The 24,151-nt window shown below is 40.0% G+C and overlaps 1 protein-coding gene and 1 long non-coding RNA gene across 4 annotated transcripts in view; one reads left to right on the plus strand and one right to left on the minus strand.

Annotated features, from left to right (window-relative positions):
- Positions 1-2,870, plus strand: part of LOC144324174 (uncharacterized) — a 34,637-nt gene extending 31,767 nt beyond the window's left edge. Inside the window, exons 3-4 of one of the 2 annotated variants that reach the window (XR_013389586.1) lie at positions 348-1,558; positions 2,719-2,870. This is a non-coding gene — a long non-coding RNA (uncharacterized LOC144324174). Of the gene's footprint in view, positions 1-347 lie in introns of both variants that reach the window. The other variant, XR_013389585.1, reaches the window with a different exon arrangement.
- The window catches only part of EFEMP1 (EGF-like fibulin extracellular matrix protein 1), a 61,080-nt gene extending 37,295 nt beyond the window's left edge, over positions 1-23,785 (minus strand). The window contains exons 1-4 of one of the 2 annotated variants that reach the window (XM_077915448.1): positions 23,764-23,785; positions 21,754-21,841; positions 17,148-17,196; positions 16,570-16,983 (exon numbers count right to left, since the gene is read on the minus strand). In XM_077915448.1, the coding sequence (XP_077771574.1) occupies positions 16,570-16,983; positions 17,148-17,196; positions 21,754-21,834 (544 nt within the window). In that variant the 5' untranslated portion in view covers positions 21,835-21,841; positions 23,764-23,785. Of the gene's footprint in view, positions 1-16,569; positions 16,984-17,147; positions 17,197-21,753; positions 21,842-23,038; positions 23,180-23,763 lie in introns of those variants that run through there. The other variant, XM_077915447.1, reaches the window with a different exon arrangement.
- Between the last annotated feature and the right edge of the window lie 366 nt (positions 23,786-24,151).

A 24,151-nucleotide genomic window follows, 5' to 3' on the forward strand; every position in this document is an offset into this window, starting at 1 on the left:
GAGCTGTGTTTCATGGTAAATGGCAGAGAGGATAATCCTTAAGCTGTCATTTTAGAGTTAGTGATGAGGAAAGAGGAATTTAGTGGGGCTACTTATGTCAAGAGAATGTATTAGCAAATGGATGGTTGAATATGAAGAAATCTTATGAGCGTAATGCTTTTTTTTTTTTTCCTCTCTGGTAAGGGGAACCAGATCTGACTGACAGCCCCCTTGAAGCTTCCCCAGCTTTCACTGCCTGCTCCCAAGACCAAACCCACCTCCCCAGGATGCTACAGGCCTGAGGCCAGAGGCTAGCCTCTACCTGGTTGCTAAAGCACCCATTTATCCTGTATCCATCCTCTCAACAGGCCCAGAGAGGATTTTATCATTGGCATCAGAGACACCTGGACAAATCTGGAGACTGATTCTGGGGAGAGTGAACCAAAGAGAAAATGTACTGCATTCCACACAGAGCTGTATCCTGTACTTTAAAAAGTAATTTAAAACATTTGGTACTTTTTCATTTTAAGAAAAAAAAACCCTACACTTCCTTTGGATTTTAATTACTCCTTTTAATAGCTACATCAGCCTTTTATCTATTCTTTCCATTGGGTTTACAATTTAGCTACTAGAATATTCTTTTAGGAGAGATTGGATGTGGCTGGTGGCTTTCCCTACATGCACCATTTGATTTTACAGGTTCTCCTATATGTTGTTCAATTTTTTGGTTTCCATCTTCTCTGATTTTTCTGTTTTTGCTCATATATCTTTTCTCTTTTTTCTTTCCCTTAGAGGGCTCTTCTACATTATTATTGTCTTCTTGTTGAAAAACAAGCCACTATCCTGCCTCCTTATCAAGATACCTACTCCTTAGAGTCCTAAGAAAATCCATGTTGGATTTTATGATTTCTGAATTTTTAAGCCTAACCTATTTATTGTAATCTTAGGTTATGCTCAGCACGGTCTCCTAGTAGATTTTTGAGGTAAAAGAAAAAGATGTAAACAAGTGTAAACATAAAAATGATGGTTCTAGGTACAGGCTTTTGACTAGGCTGAAGGAACAAAAATGTGACCAAAACAGAACAGAGGTTTCTATGGGAGAGGTGGAGAACATTTTCTACAATTCCCTAACACACACACACAAATATCACAGATGTCTAGGACAAAAGTTAACATAAAGCAAGAAGGATGTTTATTAAATTTATTTTATGTAACAGGCTTGTAGGTATATGCTAATCTGCAAGAATAAAGGTAGTTCTGTTTGCTCGTTTTTATTTTGCAAAACTTTTGCAAAAAGTTTTTATTTCAGGGATATTGTTTATAGAGTAGATTAAAGGAGTTTTTAATTACAAAGTTTCAAAATCAAAGGATATAGTCATAATTATTTAGGAATGGTTTTGGAGAGGATGGATAGCGTTTCAGAAGTTCCAAGTCCATGAAGGAGAGAAGGGTACATTCATTCAGAAGAAGCTGTCAGAAGAGTGAGGTTCTTCTTACAGACAGTACTTTGCCTATTTCAACCACACCCATCAGGCTGTGTATCTGAATGAGTCATCCAGTCTCCTGCACTGCTGGGAAGGTGGGTACATTTTGCTTTTTAACTCCTATTTTACTTTTTGAAACCATTCAAAATTCTAGACTTAACTCTAAAGGTTTGGTTGGAATCAATGGAGGGGGAATTTTCATTATGGATTGTGGTAGGCAGCTTCTTACATAGCTCCCAAAGATTCCAGACTCCTGGTATTCATGCTGTTGAATGTAGACTGGATGTTGTGACTTGTTTCTTTTTTTTTTTTTTTTTAAAGATTTTTTATTTATTCATGATAGTCATACAGAGAGAGACAGAGAGGCAGAGACACAGGCAGAGGGAGAAGCAGGCTCCATGCAGAAAGCCCGACATGGGACTAGATCCCGGGTCTCCAGGATCACGCCCTGGGCCGAAGGCAGGCGCCAAACCGCTGCGCCACCCAGGGATCCTTGTGACTTGTTTCTAATGAGCAGAATATGAGAAAAGTGATGGGTTGTTGCTTCCATGATTAAGTCACAAGACTGTGACTTCAATCTTAGTAGCATTCTCTCTCTTGTTTGTTTACCATGTTGTGAGATGGCCTGTGAAAAGGTGTATGTAGCCAGGAGTTGAAGGGGGGAAGAACTCATGACCAACAGAGGTAGGAAGTAAATCCTGCCAACAACCACTAGTGAGGGAGCTAGAAAGTGGATCTTTCCCGGTGAAACCTAGAGATGACTTTGGCCTTGTGAAAGACCCTAAGCCAGGAGACCCAGCTAAGTCACATCTTGATTCCCGACCCAGAAAAAATGTGAGATAATAAAGGTTTGTTGTTTTAAGCTGTTAAGTTTTAGGGTAATTTGTTACGTGGCAACAGATAACTAGCGTGTAGACTTCCTTATGGTTTCTATGTGATGGATAATAATGCATATGCTCAGCAAAGACTGGTTACTATGGTTGTAAACTTGGTTTGAGTCTGAGGCTGAGAAAAATCTCCAAATGTGAAATGAACAGACTTATAGAACTGAAACAGATTTTTCTTTAGTGAAAGATACTTAGGAAGGCAGGAAATCTTAAGTGAAGGCAGGAAATCTTAATTCAAAATCAAGAATATAACACAGAGCCTTTAACAGTAGTGTGGCACCTTCACAGGTTACGGCAGTTTCTATTAAAACATGTAAAAAAGGATATTTACTGTGCACCAAAATAAAAATAACTCCTTTCTCTGCTAGGATTAAAGTGGAGTCCTGGGCTGTACGTGAACCACAATAATTATCCCTGTCAGGGCCTGGGGAAAAGACCGTGGTGATCTAGCTTTAAAGCTTCAGTGATTTGGTCCAGACTTTTAAAAAACAACCAGTACTAGGTGTGAACTGTTTTGTCAATAAAGCTTCACGTCATTAGAACTGTCTGGTTTTTTGTTTCTGAGTCATTAATGCTATTATAATCACAGAATGCACCTGCATTCTTCCCAGGGCAGATTTTAACTTGCTCTGGTATGTTTTCTTTATAAAAATGCCACCTGAAAGGCACAGAAGAACTCCTATCAATAGAAGCAGTCTAAATGCCAGACATGTATCAATCAAGAGCCATATAGCTACAATACTTTGAAAGCTTATAACCTAGACAAAGTGCACTCTGCTTACCTCTCTTTTACTTTCTTTCTCATTCTTTTAAAATTGTTTTGAAAAAAAGGCTGGGAAGGACAACTTCTTAATTTTAACAGCTGAGAAAACTGAGGCCCAGAGAGGTTAACTGGCTTAATACAGTGAGAGTCACTTAGAGGAAGACCCAGATGGGAACCTTTGTCTCTTGCTGAGTTTCCTGGGGTTTCTGCCATTCTTTGCTGCCAAAGACTACTTTCTGGGATCCTCCTGAGCATTCAAGCATAAAAACATTCCACCACAGGAGAAAATTCTATTAATTAGTAAGCAAAGGAAACATCTATGTATTACAGCTGTAGCTGTTACAAATGAATTTACATGGGAGAAATTGAGTACTAACCAGAAGAAAAAAATATCTTTTTGAAAAAACAAGCAAACAAAATCCCACCTCATGCAAATTATCCAAATTATACTACATTTTGCTAAAGGCAGAAAACAGAGGATGAAGAATCACTAGGCATATCAGCTTCCTGATGGAAAGCACAAAGTGTCAACTACTGGAAAACAGACTCTGTTATATCCACAAAATCTGGGGGCTTTGTTGAAATGTGAAATCTCAGGTCTCATCCCAGACCTACTGAATCAGAATCTCCCTTTTAATAGGATCCCCAGGTAATTCGTGGTGCATTAAAATTTGAGAAGCACTGGCCTATCACACATAGCATATAGAAGATTCTCAAAAACATAATAGAAAATTGAATCGCAAATTTAAAGACTCCACTAGCCAATTTTATAGAAACAGTAAAACTGATTTTTCAGAGTCACCTTCTCATTTTTCTTCATCAGTTTTCTTTTTGAGGAAAGTATGCATTTATATGTATGAACACAAGTAGGAAGTTGGTAATTGTAATACTGTTTTATGAGAAACTTCAGTAGAACCTATTTTCAATTAGGGTAGTCTACACTTGCTCTTTGTCCTTGAAGCTCCTATCTTGTTCTCCTTTTCTCTCTCTTCCACTTCCATTCTACATCTCTTTTTTTCTGTCCCTTATTCTTCTTACAGCTGCTCCTGACTCCCAGGGTGAGAGGAGACTCCTAGAAGGGAAGGATATGGCTCAGCTGTTTGCCCTATCTTGCTTTTTTTCCTCCACAAATGTGTGAATATGGTCCTGGCCTCTACCCTAACAGGTGTTTGCTGCATTTTTTTTCCCCTAGATGACTGATTTTCATACTGAGTGGTATGTGGTGGTGGTAGGTAGTGTTGCGGGAGGGAGGGTGTCACTGTTCCTTGAGTCTCTCAGCAGGGGATTCAGGAAAGTCCCATAAGAGGCTCACCAATCCATCCTAATAAATATTTGGTATATATATATTTGCAATCAGTCAATGAATAAGCAACACTTAAGTCCTGAATTTTTGGCAACTGCAGTTACTTAGTTGTGATCTTTGTGGATCATAGGTTCACCTAAGAACATAGAGGAGTTTTCTTCTCCTTTAAGGAAAAATGGTATTTTTTTCCCTGCTGAGTAGTAGAACTGACATACCAGTGATGTGTCATCTATTAGAAGAATTTGTAAATGTAGCTCTCTAAATCAAGTGCGAAGATGTGGTCTGAACTTGAATCTGCATTGACTCTTCCTAACTTGAGGAATCCATTAACTAGCAGGTAGTTTTACCTACTTCTCAGGACCTTTATTTGATCTTTTTAGCTCTTGAGAAAATTCCAAACCCTACTCATATTTAATCAAATAATTCATGAAATCTTCCTTTTTGATGTCTTCCTTATTTTCTCGTCACTATAAACTGTTCCCTTAACATGAGATCAGAAACTGTATTTTTCCAAGAAAAACCACGTTTTGGTTTGGTAATCTGTCTACCCCTGACTTTGATATTATAACCAGATTTTCCAACAATTCTTTAAAACTTTCTATTAGGACTCTAATATTGTTTGCGGCTCGGTTTTTACAATGATAACCAAATAGCCCAAGATCTTCTAATAGAGCGATATTCTGATGGTCTATTTGGGGTATTAACCATCTGTGACAGCTTGGCTTATTGAAAACTATGGCTCTGGCATGCTTACACAATCCATTTTTACGCTTAAATTGAAAAATCAATGAGAAGATTTTTTTTTAGTTTACTTAGAGTTGAACTCTAATTTACAATGGTTTTGTTATTTAACATTTTTTTTTTGAATGAGCTATTCACCAAATAATCTTTCCTGGTATTTCAGAACTATCATTAGCTGCTTAAATTGCACCATGATTAAGTTTCCTTCTTTCATATAGCTTTTTTTTTTTTAATCATTAGCTTATTTATTTATTTATTTTTCAATCACTAAAGAAGGGAGGTAATGCAATTGAAATTCAGAACAAAGCACTGCATCTTTACCAGCTTGTGTAGAAGGATTTTTCTTTTTTTTCTCTGGCTACCTTCCTGGATTAGGGTTCTTCTGATACACCAGGTCATGAACTATTTTTACAAAAAGGACCCACAGCTTTTACTGGGATGTTTAATTAATCATGAATGACTGGAATTTTCTGCCTTGGTTGTTGAGTAGACTTTTATTCTGGGTTACCTCCTGACTATGTAATTTTCCAAAGTCTGAAGAATGAAAGGGCATGGGGATTCAGTGTCAGGCCCAAATAATCTGTTTTTTAATCCATTCTACGAGGGTCTATCTGCAAAGTTTATTTTATTAAAAATTCCATTCTCATTGTAGAATGCTGAGATGGCCACACCCTAACACATTTACTTCTATTTTGTTGACCCTGTCTCTACTCCATCTAACAAAATTACTAGTCAATTAAATAATGCAGTAGCTGTCCAAGGTGTTCTGTTCTCCTATGATAGGTAAACACATGAAGTTTCCAGTGTTGGTTTTCCAGGAAATAATGAGAGAGTAACGGAATCATGTTAGAAGCTTTACTGGCTTCCATCAGTTTAATTTGGATACATGTTACTTTCCTACCAAAAAGGATGGTGCATCATACATATCTGTGCATGTGTATGGGTGTGAACCTGAGTAGGTGTGTGTGTGCATACATGCGTGTGAGCAGGAATAAATGCAATCTAGGCAAGAAAGGGGGTGTTGAGCCTACAGAGGCAGATTTCTGAGGTGTCTTTTAACAACTTCTTTTAGAATGTCCTTTTCTCTTTTTGGGGAGGAGTTTTGTGATATCACAAACTGCTCAGGAAAGAACATGGATGGATAAGGAGAGAAAACCATCTTATATAACCATCTCTCTTCAGGCTTCAAATTATGAAATGTGGTGATTAGAAAAAAATTCATCAGTGGGCTTAGTAAAGTTAAATGATGCCAGATACCTCAACAGCTCCCGCATTTTAGAATAATTAGAGCTGAACTAATTCTCTAAGAGGCTTCTGAATTGACTGAATAGCAGACTCCACAAAACAGACATACTGCTCTTCATAATTTTGGTAATTAATACTGAATAAAATTTTTGTAACTTTTAGTAAAAAAAAACTTATTTTTTAACCAATATTTGGTTAAAAATACTGAGATATTTAAGTTTTTTACTGAATAGTAAAAATGTCAACTACAACTTAGTGGCATACTCATTTGTGAATGTATGTATGACAGGAGAGCTCTGCTGCAAAAACCTTTGCACATCTATTCACTACTGAACAAAAAAAAATCTTCCTTAATCCATATTGTGATAGACCCTGGTCTCCAGGGAGGACACTGAATAGAACTCCATGAGTTGTTTCCCATTTTGGATCATGTTCTATACCTCCACTCAAGGGACTAGGAGTAGATTCCTTATAGTACGCAAAGCTGTTTAAGGTGCAAAACTTATTTCATTACAGTTGCTGGAACTTTTTGGGATTTAACTATATTCACAAAAGTAGTTCCAGTTCCCATCATGGTTCTTATTTGAGTTGGACATACATAAAAGCTATACACACAGCTTTTATGGTTGTCTCTGGTTCCGTTCCCTACTTCACACTCTTATTTCAACCACAGTTTAAGTATAAGCTAGTTATTAGCTCCCAAGGAGCCCTCAGTAAGCTGGGTTCTTTATTCTGGGGCCCCTGGGATCCATGGATTTCCTTTTCACTTCCCAAGCAATTCAGCTCTTCCTTCCTTGAGACCAGTTCAGAGCTGTATTTCTTTCTTTTTTTTTTCTTTAAAGATTTTATTTATTTATTTATTTATTCATTCATTCATTCATTCATTCATTCGAGACATAGAGAGAGAGAGGCACAGACACAGGCAGAGGGAGAAGCAGGCTCCATGCAGGGAGCCTGACACAGGACTCGATCCCAGATCTCCAGGGCTGGGCTCATCATCCTGGGCTGAAGGCGGTGCTAAACCGCTGAGCCACCTGGGCTGCCCAAGAACTGTATTTCTTTAAGTCACCTACACTCAACTAAGTGACTTTCCTGGATTTGACCCTTCAGCATTTGAATTTCTGGCTGGTAGTTGAGGAAAACGACCAACATAGATTGCTCTGAACCTTTCTTCCTTTCTTATTCCTATTTTAGAGAGCATTATCAAGTGCCTTGAATTTGTTCACAATATCAGAGAGTTTACATAAATATTGTCCAGCCTTATGATTTTGTTACTTCAAATATCAGAAATATTAACATTTCCCCCAAACAACTGTATTTTCATTATTCACCATTAGATTTCTGAGGAATTACATATTTGATACTAAGAAGCATTCACTAGTTAAATGACTTGCCAGAAAGTTAAAAAAAAAAAATCTAGTATTTCCAATTACTAGTTTTGCTATAGGGATAATAGAATGCCTAGAATAATTCTTGTTTATTCACCCATGTTTATTAAAAACCTAACAATCTAAGATATAAAAGAATAGACTTTATTGTCCTTTTCAAGTGGCTTAAGCTTAAAATGAGAACAAGATATCTAAGACCCCCATTACTGAGAAATTTTATAATATATATATATATAGTTGGGAAATATACCTCATACACATTTGGTACTTAATAGCTTATTTACAAGGATGATTTTAGAACTCAAAGTAAATTGTAAGCCTGAGCTCTCTGATGGTTAAAAGCCATTCATTTATTCAATTAAACACACACACATGCACAAACAACATTTGCTTAGTGTCTATTCAATAATAAATGAAACAGGACACAGTTTAGGAAGATATTTAGACACAGCTGGAGGAACATATTAGTATTTTGACAGGGAGAGCTACTGAGGATGGAGCCAGTCATAGATGTTTGCTGTGCAGTGGCTCAGCATGATGTGTACTCTGTGATCAGGTTTTCCTCCACCTACCCCTATGCGTTTCCTCGTTAGCACTATTAGTAGCACACTGTTTCTGGGGGACTCTCCTGGGAGACCATTCTAGGGTAGAAGGAACATGGACACAATGCTGATTCTCACCTATTCTGCTTGTCTACATGATGGTTGTTAACTTCCTCTACCATTTGGATTTTAATTTCTTCAGGATACCTCTCAACTTCCCCTCCTCATTCTCTTCTAAATGATCCAATCTGGGGAGGAACCAAACTTTTGTTCTTAACCACATTTCTGGGGACATGTTTTCTTTTTCTGTCCAAATACAGATTTTAGTAAATTGGAAGGATACCTGTATCATTCACTGGTGATACTTTTGGCAGTTTGTTATGCACTCCTTGTGATGTCCTTCTTTGCTGGACTGTTGTCGGTTTCCTTTATTGCTTTTTTGATAACTGAAAGCTCAATGATGCCAAGTTCCCTTAGGACAATAACCACTCCTTCCTCCCTCTTTGATTCTATCAAAGTGCCTCACAATAGAAAGTGGTCCTCAAACTTGGTTGAATTTATTGAGCACTAACTGAATGCATTTGTGTTCTCTTTGATCCCATTTCACTTGCATTATTGCCTGGTTACCCTTGACTAGTACAGATACACAACAATTTGAAAAGCAGTTCAAGGTTTAAGAACTGATTTAGTCCAAATCTCAAGTTTTTCAGTCTATTTAGTACACATTTACATAACATTGATTCACTGTCTCTCCCTCCTTTGAATCTGTGGTCATATGAAATGGACAGCAATAGGTGATCTGTGCTGCTGCCAGTATCTTGCCACTCAGCTTCCTTTCATGTCATTTCTTCACTTCATCTCTATTAAATGTTTACTAATCAGTTAGGTTCAAGCTACAAGCCTGAAATTATAGCTAAATGCTTGCAATGACAGCTGTGGTTTTCTGCCAATATTTGAATGCAGTTTTCTTGATCAGTTTTGTTTTTGAGTGTGCAATTTGCAGTTACCTCCTGGAAAAAAGAAGCATGCTAATGGATTTCAGATGTGGCGTGAATTACTTATTTGTACATTCGTGCAAAATCAAACACATTTGGGACAAATTTTGTTTAATCTTTGGTTTCAAAGACTAGAATTGTGCCAGTAATTCAGCAAGTGTGAAGGCAATCCCTACAAATGGGGCAACTTGTTGATTTCAGAGAATACAGTTTTAGACTTTCTGCTGGAGAAAGAAATAATGAGCCAGTATCAGTGCACATTCCTGAAGTTACCCAGCCTTGCAATTCTACTCTCATATGCTTCTTTTTTGCTGCTATGGGGAGACGGAAATCCATTCCACAGAAGAAGTGTTAACTAGTTTTAACAAGAATCTCATCTTTGATGAGAAGGAAATCTTTGATCAAGTTTAAATTTAACAGAAGACACTATGGGAACACTCTTCTAATATCTGATGATTTCACAGAATCTAAATATATTGAGATGTCAGCTGAGCATCTGGTATTAGAAGGATCTCCTATCACTTTGGTAAATGAAAAGATGCTTTAAGACCAAAGTCAGAGTCAATCTCCTCTTTTGTGACTCTGCATGAACTTCATCTCCAAACAGCATGAACTCATGTCATCAGTTCATGCTGTGAGCATATGGAGGATGCTTATAGAAGGTATGAGTATCTCTTAGCACCAACCATTACCATAGCCAGAGCAGAACTTAGAGTTTCACCTGACAATTTAAGGACTGTTACGGTATTTTGCATTTGCAGGGTTTTTTTTTTTTTAAAGATTTTATTTATTCATTTGGGAGAGAGAGCAGGAGTAGGGGCAGAGGGAGAGGGAGAAGTAGACTCCCTGCTGAGCAGAGAGCCTGCTGTGGGGCTCAATCCCAAAGTCCTGGGATCATGACCAGAGCTGAAGGCAAATACTTAACTGACTGAGCCACCCAGGTGCTCCAGCATTTGCAGATTTTATAGAAAGATGCAAGCAAGATCTCATTTCCCACTTTAGACACTTCCTTTCAGTCTAGTTTGCACATATCATACCCTACTAACTAGGACTCATGACCACTCATGTTTAGGAATCAGAGTGCTAATGATGACAATAAGAAAGATGAGAGAAGTAAAATAGAAATACTATCATTTTTAAAAAGATTTTATTTATTTATTCATGAGAGACACACATACACACAGAGAGAGAGAGAGAGAGAGAGAGAGAGAGACAGGCAGAGAGAACAATAGGTTCCATGCAGGGAGTCTGATGTGGGACTTGATCCTGGAACTCCAGGATCACGCCCTGTGCCGAAAGCAGGCACTAAACCGCTGAGCCACCCAGGGATCCCCAAAATAGAAATATTATATCCTAGGAACAGAATATATATTTTTGATGATTTGTCTTTCCTACTTCACATTTCCCATGTAAAGTATTATGACCCTACCCTCTGATTTTTGTAGCTGAATGCAATTTTCTGATGTTAAGATTAAGTTGGGGCATTGGTTCTCAAACTTGAGCACACATCAAAATCATAGGTTTGTTAAAACACAGATTGCTGAGTGCCATCCCCAGAGCTTCTGATTCAGTAGGTCTGATAGCAATCAGGAATTAGCATTTCTGATAAATTACTGGATGATGCTAATGCTTCTGGTCTAGGGATTACACTTTGGAAGACATTGAGTTAGGTAATTATACAGCATAGTCTTTTGTTGCAGAAGTGTGATCATACTTTCATCCTTTCACCTCAAATAGTTGCCGTTCAATTTTTATGAAGTAATTTTAAGGACACTTATGACTGCACAAATCAGGTACATATACATATTGTTCACAAATGTATATTAGAAATAAATATTTTTTAAAGATTTATTTGAGAGACAGCAAGTGCACATGTGCATGTGAGGAAGAGGGGAGGAGCAGAGGGAGAGAGTCTCAACCAGATTCCCCACTGAGCCTGGAGCTAGAAGTAGGGCTTGATCTCATAACGCTGAGATCATGACCTTGGCTCAAACCAAGAGTCAGAGGCTTAATCAACTTACTCACTCAAGTGCCCCTACTAGACTTATCTTAATTAACTAGATATTCAGTGACTATAGTTTTTGGAAAAGTAAATTATGAAGCTATGCTAGATTTTTCAAGAGAAAATCAATTACTTCTATTGCACTGCACCAGCTTATTGTAAAAAGTAATTAAATTATCCTTATAAACTCAATTTCTATCCATTTATATGGCTTTTGAGAATTTTTAGATACTCAAAGGCAATTAACAACTAAAAACAATGAAAAGCAGTAAGCAGGCTAAATACCTACTTTACTTTCTGCTTGAAGTATTCGTTTCTGTTAATATCATATTTTACTCAATTATAGTCTTCCTTTTGCAAAATATGTATTTTCTGAGATCAGAGTTTTTCACTGGGTTGTATAATTATACGTAACAAAAATTACGCATTTCCTCACAAAACTAAGCAAAGCAATGAGAAACCCTAATGACACTAGTGAGGATAAAAAAAAAGGGTAGTGTTTGAAAGCTGTTTTGTTATGACAATGCGAGGTATGCTAAGCCACTTGATTACACTATAATTTATAAATCCTCGTTTGGATATGAGATCATTTATGTTTCAAATGAAAGAAAACAAAGAAAGACGTCCCTAGCATCTGAGAATCTGTACATGTTAGTTCAAGTTTCTCCTTTTTAAAGTATATGTATATATAATAACTTCTTTCCTTTACAAAATAATATTTTAGTTATCCTTATGTTTATAAAGACATGTGCAAAAGATAATAGGTGATCTCCAACAGTGTAGAGCTATTTAAACCCTGAGCATAATTTTTTTTTCCTTTAGGCCTTAAAAAAGGGAATTTTTTCTTTTTACCTTTTTAGTTGCTCCTGCATCACAGACAATAGTAATAAAAATAAAATCATTTAAGGTACAGTTAACATTTTTTTTAATTTGACAAAATTTTATAGATGAAGCATGGTATTTAATTTGGCAGTGTAGTAACATTTTTTCACCAGCAGAAATGTGGGAAAGTGAGTTACCTAAGTATGTAGGTGCTAATGTCTAGGTACTCTGCACATGCAAAGTCTAGAACAATGTGGAATCCAGTTTATTGACAAGCTGGCAAGTGGGATCCTGACAACAGCAAAGAAAGACTTTGTCCAGGTACTTAACAATCAGTGAAGTTTGGTTTTTGAAAGTTTAAAATAGATTGGAAAGAATTATTTCACTGGGCAAACAATGCCCTGATCTGAAAAAATGGCTTTAACGTTGAGACTTTCTCACTCTTGACTGGGAGGTGCAAGAGATTTGGTTATTGCGGGTGTGCTAGAGTGATCAACCATCCCATTTGCTTAGGACCGAGGAATTTCTCAGAACGTGGGGCTTTCAGTTTTCAAGCCAGGATAGTCTTGGGTAAACAGAGACTGTCAGAAGGTTGTGTATTCACATCTCTCAATTATACCTTACATAATACAAGCCAGGTACTACACTTGGCTTGGCTCCATAATCGGCTTCATTAGGCATTTGTATCAAGTTGATTTTTTGATGTTGGAGTTTCTTTGGCAAGTTAGTAATGATATCTGTAAATCCTGACTGATTTTAGTAATGGATTAGTTATTAGCTATACAAAATACCCTATGTTTAAATGTTTGAAAGTTAAATTAAGTAAACAAATTCCTTCACATTGGGCAATTGATGCTCTTACTTGCCAGTTCCCAAATGATTTTTTTTCCTACAAGAATGAGGCTTTTAGAAAGTTATATATTATTTTAAAAATTCCTTTCTTAATTTGAACTAGTGATTTCTAAATCCATTACTTTTGAGGAAGATTAACAGAAACTTGCAATAAAGTTGTAGAAAAATAAAGTGACCCATCAATGCGTTATAATATATTCCCCATTCACTCAGCTCCCTTTTGGAGCAGATTAAGGTCTGTTGTCTTTTTTGTAGGTGATAGCTCATAGAGGAACAATTTCTAAAACTTTGTTTATACATGACTCCAGGTATGTGACAATAAAATGATATTCACGTAGTTTTATAGCTGCCAAGGATGGTGTCTGTCATTTGAAATTCTCAGTGCAAATTGCTCCCCCCAGCATTATCCATGGTTGGCAAAAATTCTCTGAAAAAAATTGCTCAGTGTGAATTGATATTTGGATATAATGTTGCTTTTTAAATCTCTTGCTTTTGCACAAAATTGAAAAACTATAGGCAAATACATGAAAAGGAATAAAAAATATGTTTCACTGAATGTTAAAACACAGATAGTTGGTCAGGGTTGTGAGATAGAGCTCAAGTCAGGCTCAGCGGGAAGTCTGCTTGAGATTCTCTCTCTGCCTCTCCCCCACCATATAAATAAATAAATAAATAAATAAATAAATAAATAAATAAATAAATAAATAAATAAATCTTTAAAAAATATATTTATAAAAGGAACTACTCTTAAAATATCTACTGGTATTTAAATTATTAGGCACCATCCATAACTAGTAATAATGTGTTCAAAGGTACAATTGACTTTAACATTGAAAGACAGTACAGATTTCAGCCATTACATTAAAAAAATGCCCTCAGCTTTAGATTATATAATGATAAACTGTACCTGTTGAAAAATATATGTGGAAAAAAGAAATTATTTTAATACAAATATGACTCATCTGTAGACATTCATTTATTCTGATCCAGCAACCATGGTAAATGCGTTTGGATTACTGGGCATAGTATGAAACATTTAAAAGGGAGTGGAGATCTTTATTAAAACAGAAGGCTCTTCAAACTCCACAATGATGTCAGAAATATAGGTCCTTGGAGCACATTATTGTTTTAAGCGGAGGTCCCTGCACTTTCACATTGGTTATAAAACATTATTTTGTGCTGCTGGCCTGGAATGAGAATGTCATACATCTGCAGGCAATTAGAAGAAGCTGGACTGCATGTTTGATTAGCTCAATAATAAACGGGCACAAGTGTGACTCCACTTATGTTAGTCAGATTCCCTAGACAGATTATCCTGTTGTTATCATATGAAATAACCCCCTTTTATCAACAATTAAGTAAATCCACATTTATGGGCACTTTGCAAAATTGTGAGGTCGGAAGAAATCCAACTTAAGCCTTAAGTCATCCAAAAAACTTTTAACCCTGCTTTCAATGATACTGACCCCAACCCCAACTTTATAGAAATTGGTTGAATTGTGTAGAACAGTTGGGTTAGAAATACCCTTGTGTGTACACAATCAGTAAGTATGTGTTTAGCATCTATCATAAGCAAGGCATTTAATAGTTTTAGCTTATAAGAAAAAAATCTCATAAAAGTAAGAATTACAAGTGTTTTAATCTGTGAAATGTAACTTTTTCTAAAGTCTAAATCTTTTTAAGAAAAATTAAATAGGATTTCATTTTTATTATTCATCTTTTATTACACAGTTTCTACTGTAACCAATGAATGTTGTAAGTCTTGAATATGCTCTGTCCTGGAACTTCTTCATTCAGTTCTAGGCATTGTTCTTGAATTCAACCACAATTATCAGTGATAAGACTATAAGCCACTTTGGGAAATGACCCATTCATTTATCTGTTTTTTTTTCCCTCTCTTAAGTACCATTAAAATATACATTTTAAGCATGAAAAATAATTCAGCATATAAAAGTCAATACTTAAAAAGATTTCAGCATAGATTTCCAGTTTCAGAAAAATACCACCAAACCATCTATTCCAACCATATATTTAAATAACACAATTAAAAGTTGCTATCTTAAATAAACTGAAGATAACTTCCTATCGATATTCATTCAAACACATATGTAAGGTAACCTCATAAGGCTATCTCCTTGACATAATCCTTAAATTAGATATTGGAATATCAAGCAGATGCTGAAGCATTCATCATCAATATTGGAATTCTGACTCATGACAGTAACACGAAACAGATGCTGATATGATGCACCCTCTGAAAAGTGACACCATCACAGCATGGGTAAGCTCTTGATGTGGGGTACTTAAAAATTGAACACAAAATACAAAATAATAAAAGTCAGGGCATGATAGGTGTCCTTCATTCATAAGCCATTTGAAATCTATCTCCTACAGAAGATAAAACTCAACACTGGTGAATAAAGGGCAGCATATCAGAGACACAGAAGATGCTTCCTTTACTTAGGTGATCCTGATTCAACCCCTTAGTATTGAGGGAGGAAAGTGATCTCTTCCTCACTTATGCACAGGTAGAAGGTAAGAACTGGACCCTTTCTATGGGCCAGTGTGTACCAGGCACCTGTGGTGTCATATGGGATCTACTCTGTCAGCCTCTGGTGGTGAAAAAAGGAGTCGGGGGCTCCTATGGCCCATTTCAGTAACAAGCTCCACACTAGGCAGATCTGAAAGGGTTTGCTAAATAGGAAAAGGGAAACAAAATCTCTAAGCACAGTCTAGTTAGCTAATATCCTACACATTTTCAAAGCCCAAGATTCTTATCATTTTGCTAGCATGAGTCTACAGCTGTTTCTAGAATACACAGTGATGTGTACTCCTTGTTAAAATAAACAGAAAAGTCCAAGCAGATGGTGCCATGGTGCAAGTGATACAAGCAAAATGTACTCAGATGAGGACTTAACAAGATATAAATGTGAGTAGGGGAGATTCCTGCAAAGGTAACAAGAAACAGAAATCCCGTTTCTTTATTCCTCAGCGAGAAAAATAAATTAGTGGCAAGTTCAATGAAAAGAAAGTTTGAGAACCCAAAGGTGGACATTTATGGAGTAGCTTGACAGCACAATTTCAAATTCCAAATGAATAACCTGACTGCTCCTTCTGATGCCTGGGTTTGGAGGCTAGTTCTGCTCTCACCACCTGTGTGGGCCCTGGTGCTCAAACTTGGCTGTCTGCTGGAACCACTGTGAGGAGCTTTAAAAAATACCAGTGCCCAGAACTCACCCCTAGAGACCGTTATTTAATGGGGCTGGGGTGTGGCTTGGAGATGGAGAAGTTTAGAAGCTCCCAAGTGGCTGCAGATAGATAAGTGCAGCTAAGGTTGACAATCACTGATGACCTCTCTGAGCCACTGCTTCCTCATTTATAAAATGAGGACCATACAGGCAGCAACCATCTTTTAGGATTTTTGCAATGATTAAATGATAATTCAGGCAAAGCACTCAGCACAACTGTGAGATGTGGGAAGCTTCTCAGTAAAGGCGAGCTGTTATCATCCTCACCCCGAGGTGCACTGGGATCAGAACATTCTCGTTAACATAAATCATGCTTACCTTGGCACACGTTATGCTCACTCTGTTCGTAGCCCGTTGCACACTGGATCCGGTGAGAAGGGTTGGAGGGGATGCGCTGAGGGTCAGCTGGGTTCCGCCGAATGACAAAATTATTTCGGCCAGTCTGCACTTCAGGGCCTGCCACGGCGGCAGCACTGGCAACGAAGCCACCGCCGGGCATCACCCCACTGGTGGCCATGCCACTGGCTGCCATGGTCCCGGTGCCTGTCCCAGACGAGGCGGCTGCATTGGCTGCTGCACCCACGCCCTCCGCTGCAGGTGTTTCTTGTTGAGGTTGTTCATTATTGACAATAATCTGGGCTGTTTTAGGAAGGCAGAGGTATCCTCCGTAGTGGTTGACACATTTCATCCCACCTTTGCAAGCGTCTGGGACAATGTCACATTCATCAATATCTGTGGTCAGCAATAAAATAAATCAGGAATCTTCTTAGAGGGAAATCTGAACATGTAAAAATATGTTCATGCCTTTTTGGTAAAATACAAACAGGACAGGAGGAGTAACATGAGATGGAGACAGAGAGCTATGTTCAGGTGGGAAGTCTTTGAAGTTGGCTCACCTTTGCACTGCTGTCTTACAGGATCCCACTCATATCCATCTGTGCATTGCTGTGAAGAAAACATCAAAGATGGGACCAGGAGACAGTTAATTGGCATATCCGCTTCCTAAGAAGTCACTCTAAAAGCTGCATTCTATGGCAACAAGTTTTGCTCTAGAGTCCTAGATAGATGATGAGATGGGTAGTTTAATGTTCTCGTGGTTCCTTCCTTCCTTCCTTCCTTCCTTCCTTCCTTCCTTCCTTCCTTCCTTCCTATCCTCTTTCCTTCCTTCCTTCCCAGCTTTCCTCCCTTCTTCCTTCCTTCGGACAAAGCTGTGCATTGGACCACTTCAGGGTTCCCTTCTCAATCACCAGCTGCCTTAACACTTGTGTTGTATTTGGTACAGTTGCCCGTCACCATCTCAGAATTCTTTTCTCTGACTCAATACTGATCTTCTCTAAACTCTCTGAATGTCCTTTTTGCTTTATTTGCCCTTCTCCCACATTATACATTTTACATTAAAAAAAAAATTCAACCAAGTTCCTTTTATCAGCCCTTGACCCTTCCCTTCCTCTCTTAATTCTTTTGGAGCATTTTAGCACCTGCCTTTCCTTATTCCTATTCAGCTGAGTCTCGAGCCTCCTACTCACACCCTGGCCTGCCTCCTAGCTTCAGTTGCTACAGGTCCTTTCTAGTTCACTCACTGAACAAACCATCTGGTGAGTACCTTTTCCTACAAGGCACCATTCTGTTCCCTGGGTATGCAAAAGTCATGAAGGCCTTGTCCTCATCCTCAAGTGGCTCACAGATCAGAAGAGGAGACAGAGAGGTAGACAAGTTGGAGTAAGATGTCAGGTGCTGTGACACAAGCATGCATGTGGAAGGAGTGATGGACTCTGTCCAGGGCTGTGTGGGGGTATAACAGGGTGCAAGAGAAGGCTTCATGAGAGAGGCCACAAGTGAATTGGGCCTTACAGGCTCTTCCCAGGGAAATGTGGGAATTCTAGGATGAGGGACCATGTGAGCAAAGGTGCAACATTGCTAAAGAGAGAAGGAGTTGCAAATAGTCTGGGTGGGGGGATGCAGTTAGAGGGACAGGCAGGAATCAATTCCTACCTTGAATGTCCATGAACGTAGACCCAAAGGATCAGATTCTGTAGGTGTAGGTAGGAGGCTTGGAATCTGAATTCCTAACAAGCATCCCAGGTGATTCTAACACAGGTTGCCTACAGGCTACTTCTTGAGAAACGCAGCTATAGGTGATGAAGCCCCAGAATAATTTTTTTAATTGATTATTTTGTCCCTAAAGCATTTTTAAGGAAAATATTTGACCAGATGCAGATTTGAGAAAGACGCTTCACGAAAGATTGAGCAAAAAGTAGAGTGAACAAATACACTTGAATCCTTTTAATAGAGCTGAGAGTTGCTTACACACACAACAGATGCTTGGCAAGTAAATAGCTGAATGGAGACGGGGAGCTCAGTTTAAATATTTTAGCGATATATCTGAAACTTCTCAGGGTGAAAACTAAACTCACTTTATCTCCTAGGCTAATTCTTTCTAGTTTCTCCCACTTGTCCAAGGCACTACTACCTTTCTTGGGACCCTGGATTATAATCCTAACACCCACACTGACTTTTCCAATTGTGTTCCTTCAAGCTCTGCTGACTTTGTGTCCATGGCTATACCTACCACACCGGTGTAAGCCTTCCTGGCTTCAAGCATGGCCAAGGCTGCTTGGGTGTCCTCCATGTCTCTGTGCCCCACACACAGCCTCCACAGCAATCTTTCTTGCTCTCTTGATTATGTTACTCCCACATTTAAGAGCTCACATTGCTTGCAGACCTCTCAACTCCCACTTCTGTCATCTTCAGGTTCCCCGCACTACCTAGCTCCAGCCCATCTAACCTGGTCATCTCCTCAACGTGTCTTGGTTATTTTTACCTCTAGACTTTGATCATGACACTTTCTCTGATTGAGGTGCCCCTTTAGCCTTTCTGGATTAGTCTGACATCATTACTTCTTTCAAGATTCAGCCTAGAACTCGACTTTTCCCCATCCAGTACTGACATTAATTATTTACTTGCTTTTCTATCTCTTTAGCAACTTGTATAGTATATATGATTTGTACTTGCTTAGGAACTTTGTAGTTCTCAACAGTATTTTCCTGGGGCAAATTCCCTGAGGTGAAGGTCTGAGTTTTCTTAGTAAACAAACTTAAATTTTGCTGGTGGTAAGAAATGCTTATGTACATGGCAGCTACTTGGCAAGGAAATGGCTGAATGGACCCTAACTTTAAAATGGAAGGGGAATATGAGGCTGTCTCATGGATATGAGCTCAATCTTCCAAAAAGTATCTTTCAAGCCAGGCACAATGACAGTTCACTTTGAATAATCTGTATGCTAGCTAGCTAGCTAGAGAAAATATGCAGATTGTTTTAGGTATTTAGTTCCAGTACATTTAATATAGGCCTGTTATTAAACAAGCATAGGCTGAGTTTAGCTTCACCACTTGCTGGCTGTGTAGCCTTCAGCAAGTTAGATGCTCTCTTTGATATTCAGTTCTGCTATTGGTGAAAGGAAGATGATACCACTTACCTCATACTTTGCTGTGAAAATGAAAGGAGCTAATGTCTCCACAATGGGGTACTCACAAAGTAGTTACATCTTATTCTTTAACCATGAATTATAGGTCATACCCAGTTGAAGAGAAAACAGACCTAATTTTAGAACAAAAAGGATGTCATATCTGGAAAATCTGCTATAATAATAATGAATCCTAGTTAGTGGTCTAAAACTATAGTGTTTAATGCACAGTGACCTTTCTCTGCTAAAGATGAATGTGATTTAGTTGATGAACGAAAGAAAAGGGGGTATAAGACAGGCAATTCTAAAAGCAATAAAATATTTTATTGGATAAATATAAAAATGGGTAGTTAATTTAATTTTATCTAAGAAGGTAGTAAGTTTAGCCTGAATAATAAAACATTCTCATTTGAAGATAAACAACACATGTATTCATTTCTCATGCTTTATTTATCTTCAGCAAAGGAAGCAACTATATTTATCATTAAGTTAACAAAATATTTATGTGAAGCCCGATTTGATTTATAGTTGATCTGAACAACAACAAGGAACATTTTCCAGATGAATATTAACATTCTAGGGATAATAGGATACCGAAAAGTGAGATAATGTTTATTATCAGTAATTGACATTAGCTCACTTTTAGGAGTTTTATTTTCAAAAATTTTTCACATTCTTTTGAGTAGGATTACTTAATTTTAAATTGGGAGCAAGTAGAAAAATATGTTTTTCATATTCTGATCCAGGACAAATGTCACTTGCCTCACAACACCGGTTAAAGACTAGAAAACACAAAACAAAAACGAACAAACAAAAGAAAACACAAAGCAGAGGTGCAAACAAACTCACTGGAAGTGAGGTAAGTACTGTCACCTGTTTTCGCCACATCCATTCCTGATAATAGGATGGGTCTGATGAGTTTTCAATATTTTATTAACATTGCTTATTTCCATGCAATCAACTAATTAGTCAAATATTACTTGGAAATAATCAGATGCAATTAATTAAAAATTGCAAATTAATTAGAAAATGCAAAACCAAATTTCACACAATGCATTTTATTTTATTTTTAAATTTCTTAAAAGATTTTATTTATTCATGAGAGACACAGAGAGAGAGGCAGAGAAATAGGCAGAGAAGCAGGGAGAAGCAGGGAGAAGCAGGCTCCATGCAGGGAGCCCGAAGTGGGACTCGATCCCAGGACTCCAGGACCATGCCCTGGGCCGAAGGCAGGTGCTAAACCACTGAGCCACTCAGGGATCCCCCACACAATGTATTTTAAGACCACGTTAGCCAATACTGCATCCTGGTAGCACGTAAATTTTACCTGAAGGGCATGTATATGAATTATCAGTTATACCATAACTGAATATATAGTCTTTATAAGTTTAATAAGGGCCATTTACATGAGAACATAAGTCACATACACAAATGAGGTATGTGCTTTTGTAGTGTATGTTTTTTTAAGGTTTTATTTATTTATGCATGAGAGACACAGAGAGGCAGACACAGGCAGAGGGAGAAGCAGGCTCCATGCAGGGAGTCTGTTGCAGGACTTGATCCCCATCCGGAAGGTCCAGCCAGTATCATGCCCTGGGCCGAAGGAAGGCACTAAATGGCTGAGTCACCCAAGGATCCCCTGTAGTGTATGTTCTTATTGGACTTGTCTTACTCTGCAAGTTTTGGTTTTATCTGCATGCATATAGGAATCCAGGCTTTCCAATTCTTATCCTCATTCATTTATTAAATGTGTTGGAAACCTTAGCTTACTTTAGTTCTTGTTTTTAAAGGGTCTCCTTTTTGAGTCTTGCAGAAATCATTAAGTTTCAGTCCCTATCTCAATTGGTGATCTAAAAGAACTTTTGGAGGGACCACGAGTGATTTAAACAAATCTTAAATGTGAATCCTACTAAAGCGTTGTTTAATTTATTACCCTCTACAGCCTACAGCCCACATACACTGGCAGGAATGGATAAAGTCCCCCTTGTGTCACAGAATCCCGCTGAACCACACTTATCTCAAATTCCATCGCCCCTTACCGTGTATGTGATGGTTTCTTCGGTGTCCTGTGACTTGACCAGCGCCAGAGTCAGCATAGTTAGGAAAAGGGCTTTCAACATCGTGAATCTCAAAGAAAACAAAGGACAAACTGATGCTTAGTATCTGCTGCTGGAGAAATAACAAAACCGTAGCTGTGCAGAAACAAGCAAGGAAGGGCAGGAGGGAGAGGCTGAGGTTCCCTTATACCCAGTTTCCAATCTACTTTCTCATTCCCCCCCTCTCCCCCCTCCCAACCTTCCCTGGGCCAAATGAGGCAGCAAAGCCTGTAAAACGGCTGCAGAATTACATTTCACTTTACTCCATCCAGCTGCGCTGAACATATACAAAGGATATTCAGCGGGCATTTTATACTGCACCTTCACAACAGGCTCCAGCAAGGGGGTGGAAGGGAAAGAATTTCAAAGGAGATGGTGCATGTGCGTGCGTGTGTGTGTGTGTGTGTGTGTGTGTATGAGAGACAGAGACACAGACACACATGCACACACACAGAGGAGGTGGAGGGGCAAGCCTCGGATTCCTTGAAATATTAAGGCTCTCCCTGTATGCTCACCTCCGGCTCCTGAAGTTCCTCGCACAGCTCAGCAAAAATACCCATGAACCAGTATGAATTACCCTGGCTTCAAACTTTTTTTTTTTTTTTTTTTTTTTAACAAAACTCAAAGGGCAACCTCCTCCCCTAGTGGAATACCTGCCCTCCAGGGTTCCTTCTCACATCCCCCAGAACAAACTCCCAAATGGGCATTTCTGCGCGCAGCTCTGTGCGGAAGCCCCAGGTTGCGCGGAGGAGCAGCCCGGAGCGCCCGCTCGCCTCCCCCCGCCCCCCGGGGGGCTTTTTAGTCCCTCCGGTGCCCGACACGCCGCCTTCAGGCTCGGGCTGCGCCGGGTCCGAAGCCGAGGCAGTGGTGCGCAGTGGTGCGCGGGCGGCGGCCTGGCGCCCCCGGGGGGTGAGCTCCCCGCGCCTGCAGCTAGACCCAGGCTGCAGCCCCGGAGCCGCCGCGCTCGCGTGCAGCCAGCGGCCCTGGAATCCAGGTGCGGCTCGAGGCTCGTACCTCGCGCCCCCGGAGCGCTCGAAACCTGGGAGCCGGCGGCCGGCCCGGCGCGCACACCCGTGCCCATCCCGGCAGCTGTCACCCCGGGCTCGCCCGCGCCCACACACGGTCCCGGACGCGCACCTCCGCCGCGCTCCCCGCCCGGGGCCCCGGCACGGCCCGGCACCCCCGCCCCCCACCCCCCGGCGTCCCCGCGCGCGGCCGGGGCTCCTACCTGCGCGGCCGCGCTGCTCTGCGGGCCGGGGCGGCGGCGGGAGAGCGCGGGGGAGCGCAGCCCGGTGGGTCCGGACGGGCGAGGTCTGGCGGCGGCCGCGGCGGCGGGACCAGGCGGAGGAGGAGGAGGAGGAGAAGGGGAGGGCAAGGGGGAGGGCGGAGGGGGGCGGGGAGGGAGCTGAGGGAGGCGCGAGGCCCGAGCCCGGCGCCGCAGGCCCCGCGGGGAGCGCTCTGCGCAGCCGGGTCCGCGCGCCCCCCCCAGGGCCCCGGCCGAGGACGGCAGGCTGGGCACGGGAGGTCTTGGGTTCGAATCAACCCTGGTGATGCTCCAGCCTTCCAGACAGTGTCCGGTGCCGTGCTGGGGACAGGGGACACGTCTCTCCAAAGAGAGAGACAGAGACAGCCGCTCAGGGTCCTGAGAAATTGCTTTAACTTTTTTTTTTTTTTTTTCCCCAATAAGTGGATCCTAGGACAGCGAATTAACCGCACTCATTGAACCGGTTCTTTTGCCCTTTCTTTCAAACGCTTTATTTATGGGTTTTATGATTTGAGGTCTGCTTCCTCAAATGTAGGAAAAAAGAGAATCCGTTCATTCAACAAACGTTCTTGACCTACTATGTGCTAGGAGGGGCAATGAGCCAGGGATAGCTCAGGCTAACGACATTGTGAGGTCAGGTTTGTTTTGGGGCTCACAAACCTCTCCTGTTGATGGGCCCTTTTTCTTACCTGCTGCTTCTCTTCTGTCCACCGGTTTGCTCACGGGAGTCCCCCAGGACTGGTTATTGAAAGTTGGGCATTTCACTTTCACCTTTCATACTAATGGTGGAATTTCCAGAATCTGGAGAGAGAGAGAAAAAAAAAAAAAAAGAACAATTTCTGGCTTCTTCAAATCATACCACACAGATTGCTGTTATCTCTGAAGGCTCCAACTCTACAGTCAGATTAATAGTTTGCTTCCAACTCAGTCATGTCTTCTAGGAAGCAAACAGCCAAATACAGCTTCATGAATGAGACAATGTGCCAACTGAAGGTGCTAAGGACTTTGACCTGGAATGAGATACAGAGAGGGTGGGAGAGAGAGGATCAGCTCCTTTCCCTTTTCTGCTGGCCACCA

Source organism: Canis aureus, chromosome 11, assembly GCF_053574225.1.
Source record: "Canis aureus isolate CA01 chromosome 11, VMU_Caureus_v.1.0, whole genome shotgun sequence".
Classification (NCBI taxonomy): domain Eukaryota; kingdom Metazoa; phylum Chordata; class Mammalia; order Carnivora; family Canidae; genus Canis; species Canis aureus.